The sequence below is a fragment of the Crocuta crocuta genome, unplaced genomic scaffold (assembly GCF_008692635.1).
Source record: "Crocuta crocuta isolate KB4526 unplaced genomic scaffold, BGI_CrCroc_1.0 scaffold528, whole genome shotgun sequence".
Lineage (NCBI taxonomy): Eukaryota > Metazoa > Chordata > Mammalia > Carnivora > Hyaenidae > Crocuta > Crocuta crocuta.
Window position 1 is genome coordinate 2359794 of NW_027530010.1, and position 11523 is coordinate 2371316.

The 11523-nt window shown below is 62.3% G+C and overlaps 1 protein-coding gene across 1 annotated transcript in view; it reads left to right on the forward strand.

Moving 5' to 3' along the window:
- NTRK1 (neurotrophic receptor tyrosine kinase 1) overlaps window positions 1-9880 on the forward strand; it is a 19818-nt gene extending 9938 nt beyond the window's left edge. The window contains exons 8-17 of the mRNA XM_077764079.1: window positions 1601-1927; window positions 2338-2355; window positions 2521-2576; window positions 3390-3492; window positions 3984-4130; window positions 4372-4502; window positions 4642-4814; window positions 7702-7942; window positions 8207-8365; window positions 9501-9880. Coding sequence (XP_077620205.1) covers window positions 1601-1927; window positions 2338-2355; window positions 2521-2576; window positions 3390-3492; window positions 3984-4130; window positions 4372-4502; window positions 4642-4814; window positions 7702-7942; window positions 8207-8365; window positions 9501-9686 — 1541 coding nt within the window. The 3' untranslated portion in view covers window positions 9687-9880. The remainder of the gene's footprint in view (window positions 1-1600; window positions 1928-2337; window positions 2356-2520; window positions 2577-3389; window positions 3493-3983; window positions 4131-4371; window positions 4503-4641; window positions 4815-7701; window positions 7943-8206; window positions 8366-9500) is intronic.
- Window positions 9881-11523: the final 1643 nt, after the last annotated feature.

The window sequence follows — 11523 nt, forward strand, 5'->3', positions numbered from 1 at the left end:
GCCCCCAGGTCCCCTTCTTCCCTGAGAAGAGGCTGGGAGGGCGGAGCCTGGAGGAAGGGCTGGGATACGGGTCTCCACAGCTGCTCCTGCCCAGCTGTTTCCAGATTCCCATGAAAACCTGATCCTGGGGGGGAGGTCAAGGCCAGAGGGATGGAGATGGATTTCTTTTTGGCCCCCTGCCCAAGCCCTGCTACCTGAGGCCCTCAGAGCCTGCTGCCTGGCTGTTCTCACCGCTCTCTGCTGGGTCACTGCACCGCCTGACCCTTTGTAGCGCTCTTGTTGCGCAAATTCCCCTCCCGAGTTCTTCTGTAGGCTCGCTGCCTAATTTCCCGAGGTCCGCCAGCAAATTACTTTAAATCCTGTGCGTTATATATTGTGGATTATAGTATAGATTTGAGCATAAAACCTAGAGATTTTATTTTTTTATTTAAAAATTTTTTAAGTTTTTGGGGCGCCTGGGTGGCTTAGTCGGTTAGGCGTCCGACTTTCGCTTAGGTCATGAGCTCGCGGTTCGTGGGTTCGAGCCCCGCGTCGGGCTCTGTGCTGACTGCCAGCTCAGAGCCTGGAGCCTGCTTCAGAGTCTGTGTCTCCCTCTCTCTCTGACCCTCCCCTGCTCATGCTGTCTCTCTCTCTCTCTCTCCTAGAAATAAATAAAAATACTAAAAAAAATTTTTTTTAAAGTTTTTATTTGTTCTTGAGAGAGAAACAGAGAGAGAGAGGGCGAGCAGCGGAGGGGCAGAGAGAGGGAGAAGGAGAGAATCCCAGGCAGGGTCTGCACTGTCCGCGCAGAGCCCGAAGCCGGGGCTCGAGCCGGCAAACCGTGAGATGGTGACCTGAGCCGAAACCAAGAGTCGGATGCTTAACCGGCTGAGCCCCCCGGGTGCCCTGAACCCAGACACTTTAAACAGTTAACCTTCAGCTCTTCAGAAAACACTCCCTCTCTCCATCCTTTCGCTCCGCCCCATTTTGACTTTTGTGTTCCTCATCTCCTTGCTTTTAAAAACATTTTGACGCACGTATGCATGCCTGTCCCTGCACCTCACACACATAGACTCACACTGCAGGTAAGACTGTGTCCTGTGTCTTCTGCTCAGCACCACGTGTGCAGTAGATTCGCCAGTGTCAGTGGGCGTGGCTTTGCCCCTCCCTTCCCTGCTGAGGGGGATCCCGCTGCCCACACGTCTGTTATGAAGAGGCTTTTGCTTTTTTTAGGTTGAGTCTATTTCAAACCCATATCTGTTTTCAAAAAGCTTTTTAGCTAGATACTGTTTTGCTTGTTTGATGTGCAGGCCCTTCTCCCGATCTGCTTAAGCCTGATTGCACTTAATTTTCCTGGCTCTCTTATCCAGGACGAGGCGAGCTTAGTTTCCACAGCCGGGCACCCCCTTCTTCCGGGCTGTCGCCTACGCACGGCCACCACTTAAATGCTTTAAGCCTCTGAATTTTATACACCTGCTGCCGGGTTTGTTTAAGAGTTACTGTCATCTTTCTCCAAAATGTGCCTCCTGGGGAATTTGTTGGGGCGGCCGCCGCTCCCCCAGGGCTGCGCCCCCACCCCTGCTTTGCGCCCTGACCTGAGCGCCCCTCTCTGCACCCACAGTCCCTGCCAGCGTGCAGCTGCACCCTGCCATCGAGCTGCATCACTGGTGCATCCCCTTCTCGGTGGACGGGCAGCCGGCGCCGTCTCTGCGCTGGCTCTTCAACGGCTCCGCGCTCAACGAGACCAGCTTCATCTTCACCGAGTTCCTGGAGCCTGCGGCCAACGAGACCGTGCGCCACGGCTGCCTGCGCCTCAACCAGCCCACCCACGTCAACAACGGCAACTACACACTGCTGGCTGCCAACCCCTCCGGCCGGGCCGCCGCCTCTGTCATGGCGGCCTTCATGGACAACCCCTTCGAGTTCAACCCCGAGGACCCCATCCCCGGTGCGAGGGCTGGCCTGTAACCCGTCCCCGCGCCCTGGGCGCCCCCTGGGTGCACATCCGGGTGTCCAGGAAGGGCCTGGCCCGCCTGCCTCGGGGATCCTGACCCCGGTCCTGGGCAGAAAGGGGTCTGGAGTTCTGGTGTCTGGCCCCGCCCCCCCCCGCCTCAGGAGCCCCGAACTCGTGGACCAGGCCACTCACTCCCTTGGGCTGGAGGAAGAGAGGGCGCTGCCCCAGGGCATCTGTGGCCTGGCTGGAAAAGGGCCATGTGCCTGTTCTTGGCAAGGTCCAGCAGCGTCACCTCCCAGCCCCACCCTGCCCGGGACGGGATGAGTCCAGGGGACGGGGTCGGGGGCACTCTCCGCCCTCCGCCCTGCATCTGACGGCTTTCTCTCCTCCTCTCCCCACGGCAGTCTCCTTCTCGCCAGTGGGTGAGTAGCTCAGGCTGGAGGGCAGGTTCCGTCTGGTCTGAAGCTGAGGCTGGGAAAGAGGGGACAGCTGACCGGATCCCCCAGGGGTCAGCGGGGGCGGGGAGGCGATGCTGCGGAAGGCACCGAGTGTGCCAAGGTCTGCGCTTCGTCCCTGTGTCCCCGTAGACTCGAACAGCACATCGGGAGATCCAGTGGAGAAAACGGACGAAACCCCTTTTGGGGTGAGTGTGGGGCCACAAGCTTGGGATCCCGAGTCCGGGCAGGCGCTTGTCTGCCTGTCCTTTCTGGTCACAGCGTGGGGACCACTGCTGTGTGGCCTGAGCCCCATCAGCCCCCCTCACAGCCACGGCCTGGGGCACTGGAGGGGGCAGGTCAGGGGGCCTGGCTCCGGGCCCCACACAGTCCAGAGAAGCTGTGTGCTTTGGGGGAGCTGTGAGGCTGTAGGAGAAGTTCTGGGTCTGTCCCCTCCCCCAGGTCTCTGTGGCCGTGGGCCTGCTCCCTCCTCTGAGATCTCTGTGGCCGTGGGCCTGTCCCCCCCAGGTCTCTGTGGCCATGGGCCTGTCCCCCCCGAGATCTCTGTGGCCGTGGGCCTGTCCCCCCCCAGGTCTCTGTGGCCATGGGTCTGTCCCTTCCCAGGTCTCTGTGGCCGCGGGCCTGCCCCCTCCCCCAGGTCTCTGTGGCCGTGGGTCTGTCCCCTCCCCCAGGTCTCTGTGGCCGTGGGCCTGCTCCCCCCCCGAGATCTCTGTGGCCGTGGGCCTGTTCCCCCAGGTCTCTGTGGCCGTGGGCCTGTTCCCCCCCCGAGATCTCTGTGGCCGTGGGCCTGTCCCCCCCAGGTCTCTGTGGCCGTGGGCCTGTCCTCCCCCAGGTCTCTGTGGCCGTGGGTCTGTCCCCTCCCCCAGGTCTCTGTGGCCGTGGGCCTGTTCCCCCCCCCGAGATCTCTGTGGCCGTGGGCCTGTCCTCCCCCAGGTCTCTGTGGCCGTGGGTCTGTCCCCTCCCCCAGGTCTCTGTGGCCGTGGGTCTGTCCCCTCCCCCAGGTCTCTGTGGCTGTGGGCCTGGCCGTCTTTGCCTGCCTCCTCCTCTCCGCCTTCTTCCTTGTGCTCAACAAATGTGGACAGAGGAACAAGTTTGGGATCAACCGTGAGTGGGGGCGCCGGAGCGGGGCTGTCCGTCAGTCTGCCTGTCAGTCTGCCCTGCTGGCTCCTCCTGACTCTGTCCTCTGTGTCGGGGGCCCGCGTGCAGGTGGAGTGGTCGGGGGTGTGTGGGGGTGTTTGGGCGTCTGGCTGCGGGGCTCGTGAGTGTGAGTGAGTGTGTCAGGGCTGGGGCAGAGGCAGCAGCTGCTAATTGGTGGCTGGACTGTAGTCAAACACTAAGTGGGTCTGGGAGGTCTGAGCTCTGCAGGGGGGTGGCGGGGGAGTTCTCTGGTGGCCCACGGGGCCTGGGGTTGGACAGGAGCCAGACCGAGAGAGGCCACAGTGCCTCCCCTTCCCCTGCCGGCCGACTTGCTCCCTCGGCCCTCCGTTCCTCCCCTTCAAGTCGTGAGGTGGGGTTGCCGGGTACCGCGCACCCGCCGAGGGCCAGGGCGCACAGCTGGGCTGGGACCCCTCCCCACGGCTGTGTCTCCTCCCCAGGCGCAGCTGTGCTGGCCCCAGAGGACGGACTGGCCATGTCCCTGCACTTCATGACGTTAGGTGGCAGCTCCTTGTCCCCCACCGAGGGCAAAGGCTCTGGGCTCCGAGGCCACATCATCGAGAACCCACAGTACTTCAGTGATACCTGTGAGGGGCTGTCTGGGTCCGGGTGGGGGTGAGCCTGGGGGGCGTGTGCACGTGTGTGTGGAAGCCCCTGTATCCCCCCTCTGCCCACCCCGGGCCCCAGAGAGCCTTCCCTCCCATCCGCCCCCACCCCCTTGGCTGGTACCCCTGCCCCTCACGCGGGCCTGCTCGCTGATCCTGTGGGGTCCCACCCCTCCTCCCGGGGGCTGAGGCTCCCGGGCTCACTCCACGGTCCTCTCTGCAGGTGTTCATCACATCAAGCGCAGGGACATCGTGCTCAAGTGGGAGCTGGGCGAAGGCGCCTTTGGGAAGGTCTTCCTGGCCGAGTGCCACAATCTGCTGCCCGAGCAGGACAAGATGCTAGTGGCGGTCAAGGTGAGACCCTATCCGAGAAGAACCTTGGGCCAGGGCCCCACCTCCCCGAGCACCATCATTGCCAGCGGACTCAGGCGCTGGGCGGGTGGGTGCGGGAGGGGCCGGGCTGTGCTCAGTCCCGCCCCGCCCTGCGGTCCAGGCGCTGAAGGAGGTGTCCGAGAGCGCCAGGCAGGACTTCCAGCGGGAGGCCCAGCTGCTCACCATGCTCCAGCACCAGCACATCGTGCGCTTCTTCGGGGTCTGCACCGAGGGCCGCCCACTGCTCATGGTCTTTGAGTACATGCGCCACGGTGACCTCAACCGCTTCCTCCGGTACGAGCGCGCCCCGCCCCCACCCCGTGCTGGAGCCCCCTCCCAACGAGCACAGCCCTGAACCAGGGGGAGAGGCCAGGAAGTAGAGGGAAGGCACGGCTCCTGTCCCCAGGCAGCTCTAGGGCAGATGTGCGCATGGGGGCGTAGCGTGTGCAGAGGAGAGGGTGGTGGCAGTCAGGAAGGTGGAGCTGTACCTGGGGAGAGGTGGCTTTGCAGAAAGTGCTATGCATTTGCCAGTGGGTAGGGGTGAATGGGGGAGGGGCGCAGGGCCGAGTGGCGTGGCACGGTAGAAATGGGGCCCACAGGAGGTGGGGTTTAGACAGTTACAGCAACAGTAACAAACGCGTGTGTCAGGCGCTGGCTGAGCTCCAGGCTCCCTGTTCTGTGCTCAGCAAGTCCAGTTGCTGTGGCTGCGTGTGCTTGTGCACATCTGTATCATAACATAAATAGATTCTTACGCTTCATAGTCTCCAGGAGAATGTGGCAATTTACACTTGAAGAAAGTTACGAAAAATTCATTGCTCTTGCTTTGACTCTTAACACGTTTACGGATTTGTGCTCGTAATTTAAAAAAAATTTTTTTTAATGTTTTATTTATTTCTGAGAGAGAGAAAGAGAGACAGCGTGAGCAGGGGAGGGTCAGAGAGAGGGAGACACAGAATCCAAAACAGGCTCCAGGCTCTGAGCTAGCTGTCAGCACAGAGCCCGACGCGGGGCTCGAACCCACGAACCGTGAGATCATGACCGGAGCCGAAGTTGGACGCTTAACCAACTGAGCCACCCAAGCGCCCCTGTGCCAATAATTTTAATAACTTCAAGAAAGGTGCCCATTTCACAGATGAGGCTTAAGTGACTTGCCCCAGGGCGTGCAGGTAGTCAATGGCCCAGGGGGGAGTATGACTCCAGATAGAGTGTTGTGGACGATGAAAGACAAAAGACAAGACACACAAAAGACAGACACAGACACGACTCCGGCCGGAGGAAAAATTCTACGCAAGCCCCCTTGAGGTTTATTTTTATACCCCGGTAGCTGGATACATACTGAAATCTACAAGATGTATCCTTTTACCAAATAAGGGCAAGTAGCCAAACACAGGCCAAGGACGGGGTGGGGGGGGGGGGGGGGGGAGCAAAGGGAGGAAGCGACCACAACATGTTTACTAAGAGGCCTGCCCGCAACTCCAGCCTCTTCCTTATTTCTAAGGAGGGCATGTTCCCTCGTTTTCGAGCAGATCATTAACCTTGGGTATTGTGTTCAGGCCTCTTGGCAGAACATCCTGTTTGCCGGCATGATCTGCCCAAGCAGAGAGTCCGATTTGCAGGCACATCCCCGCTTCCCTAACCACTCTTTCTCGTGGTCACTTTCGGGCTCCCACAGTAGAGCCCTGTTCTTAACCCCTGACTGTGATGGTCACCTGTTCCCTTTGCTGAGTCCTTCTTGGATGAGAGTCCCCCCCTTCCGCTGGATGGGGCAGTGCCAGGTGTGAGGCAGGAAGAGGGAGGGCCAGGGCTGGATCAGCTCTGACCCGGTAGCTTTCCTCTCTGACCTCAGTTTCCCCTTCAGCAAGCAGGACAAGGCGGGGACTGTGCTTGTGGATAAGAAAGCATTTTGTGGCTGTTCAATTAATGGCTGTGATTTGGTCTTCAGACACCCCCTTGGAAGGGAGGGGTCATTCAGAGTCGGTGTCCCGAATTCAGCTGGGAGAGCCCTCAGGGTCTAAGCTTATTCCATGGAGGGTGGGGAGCAGGAAGGAGGACCCGACATTGAGTGTGGGGATGGATGGGCTCAGCGGAACTGGAGTCAACAGGAAGCCTTCCCCTTGCTCGCCGCCCCCCGGGTGGGCTCAGTGCTGAGGGCCGGCCATGCAGGCTAGGGACCTGCTGCCTTCGGCGGCCCCGTGTGGGAAAAGCAGCTCCCGTTGCTGGATGGAACACAGAAAACCAAAGGAGGGAACCATGAACGCTTCTAGATGAGTCTGGAAGACATTCCCTCGGAGGGCCATCTGTTCCTTCTCACCTCAGGGCCTTTGCACTTACAGTTCCCTCTGCCTGGCACGTTGGGTCTCCCTCCCAGCCACGTCTGTCTTTGACCCTTTTGAATGGCTTAGTCACTTCTTTTCCTCAAGGTCTGGGTCTCACTTTAAATGTCTCTTCCTCCAAAAAGTCTTCCCTGACTTCTTCCATCCCCGGCCTGAGTGCTCACCAAGTGCCCCTCACACCGCACCACGGCGACCTATTTGTCTCTCCACCTTCGCTCTGGTGCTTGGCACGCTGGTGTTTAACAAGCTTTGGAAGAAAGGAAGAAATAGATGGACGAGGAGAAAGGTGGCCAGAGGGAGGGGCAGTGGTGACAAGCCATCGGCTCCGGCGGGGGGGGTCACAAGGGGTCTCTGGGCGGTGGAGCTGAGTGGTCAGGGACTGATCTGGAGCGGTGGCTGGCTGTGTGGGAAGTGGGGGGCATTGGGGAAACCTCAGGAAGGAAGGAGGACCCCGCAGGAGGCTGGATATTGAGGCAGCAGTGAGAGAGGCAGGGGCCCCCAGGTTTCAGGCTCGGAGCCTGGGGAGGGAGGGGCCTCTCACGGAGGCAGGGGCGGACTTGGCAGAAGATGCTAAGCATCTACAGGACTGAGTGGGAGGTGCCCGCGGGCAGGTGGATGCTGGGCTCGGAGTTCAAGGGGGCCGCCTGGGGGTGGGGCAAGGGCGCAGAAAGTGTGGGCAGCGGTGGAGGCTCTGGAGATGGGCCCCCATCCCGGCCCCTCCAGACACCCGCCTCTGCGTTCCCTCCTTCCTCCATCCTCCCGGGTCCACCCCGGCCGCCCAGGCTCCCCGGCCGCCTCCTGGGGGCTCTGTCCCCCCAGCCCGGCCCCTCTCCCTCGCTCTCTGGCAGGTCCCACGGGCCCGACGCCAAGCTGCTGGCTGGCAGGGAGGACGTGGCCCCGGGCCCCCTGGGCCTGGCGCAGCTGCTGGCCGTGGCTAGCCAGGTGGCTGCCGGGATGGTGTACCTGGCGGGTCTGCACTTCGTGCATCGGGACCTGGCCACGCGCAACTGTCTGGTGGGTCAGGGACTAGTGGTCAAGATCGGTGACTTCGGCATGAGCAGGGACATCTACAGCACCGACTATTACCGCGTAAGGGTCTTTGGCCCCCGCCCGGGGCCGCACGTGCACGGGAACCCCTGGGCCCCACCCGGGCCCAGGAGGCTGGTGTGGGCGCCCAGGCTGTCCGGCTCGGGACTCGAACCCCCCGCTTCCCTCCTCGGCTCTCTGCTTTCCCGACAGAGGGAAGAGACCTCTTCAGTGCTTCCCTCCTAGTGCGGCCCGGGGCCACCTCCATGGGCGGGAACAGGGTGGAAGTGGGGGGGCTGCCCGCCAGTGACCCAGCGCCGCCCGCAGGTCGGGGGCCGCACCATGCTGCCCATCCGCTGGATGCCGCCCGAGAGCATCCTCTACCGCAAGTTCACCACCGAGAGCGACGTGTGGAGCTTCGGCGTGGTGCTCTGGGAGATCTTCACCTACGGCAAGCAGCCCTGGTACCAGCTCTCCAACCCCGAGGTCAGCTCTGCCCGCCGCCCCCCTGCCCTGACAAGCCCCTCTNGCCCCCATCCAGCGTCCTGCAACTCTGGGCCCCCTCCCCCCCACATTCTTCCCACTCACCGCCCCAGCCCAGGCCCAGCTGGCTCCTGGGGGAGCCCCCAAAGCACTTTACAGATGGAGCCCAGACCCCCATCCGTAGCTGCACTTTACAGACCTCGCAGGCATTATCAGGGTGGAAGGGAGAGGTCCGGGAGGAGGAGCACAGCGCCCGAGGGCCTGAGCTGCAGCAGGAAGGCCGGAGGTCAGACTGCAGGAAGGACAGGCCCCGCTCCCTCTGCCCTGGCCGCTGGGCGCGGGCCCCAGGTGTTCTGTCTCCCAGAGCAGCCCCCTCCCCCTCCTTGGCTCGCAGCTGTCAGCTTCCATTTCTCCTCCTAATGCAGTCTGCTCCCTGGAGGCTGGTGGGGTGGGGGAGAGGGTTATAGATTTTAATTTTCTCAAGCACTGAGAGAAGGAATGGAATTAGTGCAGCCCATAACCCAAGTCCTCTAATGGGGAGGGAGGGAAGAAGGGGCGACGAGGCTCCGGGCCCCTTCCGCACCTCCCCTCCCCCATCTCTCGTTCCCTGGGTCCCTTCGCTGCTCTGGAGTCTAACTTTGATCTCCCCTGCTGCAGTTTCACATTTTCAGAGCAGCTAGGTCCCCACAGAATGGCGTCCACAGAAAGAAAAGGGAGTGGGGCTGCTCGCACCTTAAACTGAAAGCCAGCCCTTTTCAAGGCTCTTGACCCGCAATCCGGCTCTGTTTCCTTTTTGGCCTCTGGAGCTGAGAGGCGGGGATGTGCCCTCTCTCCATTCAGCCCTCAGCACTGGGCTGACGGGTTTGGCAAAAGCCCGGGCCCCTCCCCTCCCTCAAATCACCAGGCAGGTCTTCTGAGGGTCTGATTCCGGCCCCTCTGGAAGCTCCGACCCACAGAGTCTACCTAGCGACTCCTTCCCCCGCTGGGTGTCCGAGTGGAGAGGAACCGTGTGGGGCTCCCGCATTGTGTCGCATCAGCAACCCCGAGGCCCAGAGCTGTGTGCGCGCTGCCCCCAGGGCCTCGGGGGACGGAGCTCCAGCACCCCGCACCCTCTTCTCTCTCCCTCGGGTGGCCCCAGGCGATCGAGTGCATCACGCAGGGGCGCGAGCTGGAGCGGCCCCGGGCCTGCCCACCGGAGGTCTACGCCATCATGCGGGGCTGCTGGCAGCGGGAGCCCCAGCAACGCCACAGCATCAAGGAGGTGCACGCCCGGCTGCAGGCCCTGGCCCGGGCGCCTCCCGTCTACCTGGACGTCCTGGGCTAGGGGCCCCCCGGGAGCGGCAGCCGGAGCCCTGGGCCTGCCCGCCGGCACCCCCGGAACTCCCAGCAGCCCCTCGGTGATCTCAGCATCTAACTCACCCCCAGCATGCGGAGGGGACAGGTGGGCTCCGGGAGCGCAGGACGTCCCTGCTTCTCCGGGCAGGTTCTGTCATAGCGATTATATTTATTACCCCTTGACCGTGTGTCTCTTGCCAGTTCTTGGGATGACGTCACTCCGGGAGGGGTGCAGGGACCCAGGTAGCGGATGAGCCTCCCTCCGTAGCTGCCCTCAGCCGTGGCCCTACTCCGCGCAGCTGTCACCTCCAGCTGTGGCGGAGTCTCCGGCCTTGGGACCCTTGTGTTCACCTGGTGCAGAGGCCGCCTCAGGGCAGGCTTCCCAGAGCTTCAGGCCTGAATCGCCTGTCCCCCCCCCAGGGAGGGAAGTCAGACGCCACGGGGACGGGGACCGGGTGAAAGCATCCCTCGGGCGGGTGTGCCGTCTACTGGTGTGCGCAGAGCGAGCAGGCACACAGTAGGACCAGTGCGTGAGAGACAGGGAGTGTGAGCTTGAGTGTGCGCACGCGCATGTGTCCGCGTGCATGTGCGTGCGCACGTGGGAGGGACAGGGCAGGAACGGACACAGGGATGCTGAGGGAGGCGAGACCCCGCGTTCCTTCCCCTCCGTCGCTCTTCCCGGCTCTAAGTGCTCGGCCATCAGCACCTGGAGGCCAGGGCTGGACAAGGTGTCTGTTTCCGAAGGACACAGGCGTCTCCCTGTCCCATTCTGCCCGAGGAGGTGGGGTCTCCCTTCCCCTCTGCCCCTTGCAACAGCACTGGCTTTACTGAGTGGCCCCGGGCTTCTGGAGGCTTCGGGGCTGGCTGAGGTTCCCCTCAGGACCTGGGCCCTGCCCCCATCTTCATCACGTGGAGCCCTGGAGGAGCAGCGCCCCCCTTCCCGCCCCATCACTTCCAATCACCTGCTTGGCTCCCACGATAACCCACACTCCCCATGGCTCCTCAGGGCCGGTGTCGTGGCCGCCTCCTGTCCTTGGGCGCCCAGCCCCCCCCACACGGTGATTCAATCTGGGCCTTATCACCCCTAGGCCTAGCCCGACGGTGTCTGCCTCTTGTCCAGGCTGGTTAGTGCTAATGGAGGTCTGACCCAGGGCTGTAGGCTGATTGATGGGGGAGGGGGGTTGGTCCCTGAGGGCCAAGTTCACAGGCCCTGCTCTCCTGACCTGGGAGGAATGAGGCTGGTGGGACACCACCCAGCAAGGCAGGGCTCCCTGCGGGTGCGGTGAGGGGGCCGGTGGCAACGTGCGGGGGAGGCAGGGACAGGACCCACAGACTCAGGAGAGCTGCAAAAAGACTGCAGAGGGACGTGTGAGAACAGAGGGGGAGACAGACACCCAGAGAGACAGACAGACACCGAGGGAGAGACGGCGCAGGTGCCTGCTGGAAACAGACACAGGTGCGACACGCAGCTGAATCACAGAATGTTCTGGAGAACAGCATGGGGTCTTGGGGACGCTTTCTACCTTCCCTGCACCCCCATCCTCCCCGACCCCCTGGCTTCTGGGGCCTCTGTTCAGGGCTGAGGAGGGGGGCCAATTCCAGTGGGGAGGCCCCATGGGTAGGGGCATAGCCGCCCCCCCCCTGCACTGAGCAGGATTTGGGCCATCACTGAAGCAGAGGGGATGGAGGTCAGGCAGCAGAAAGGACTTTCCAGGGCGTGTGGGGCATTTCCAAGGTCAAGGGCATCAGAAGCTCTTAAAACCACAGCCCGAGGTATTACTGGAAAAGCTGGGCAGGTAAGGCAAGGTGAGGCATTTGAGAACGGG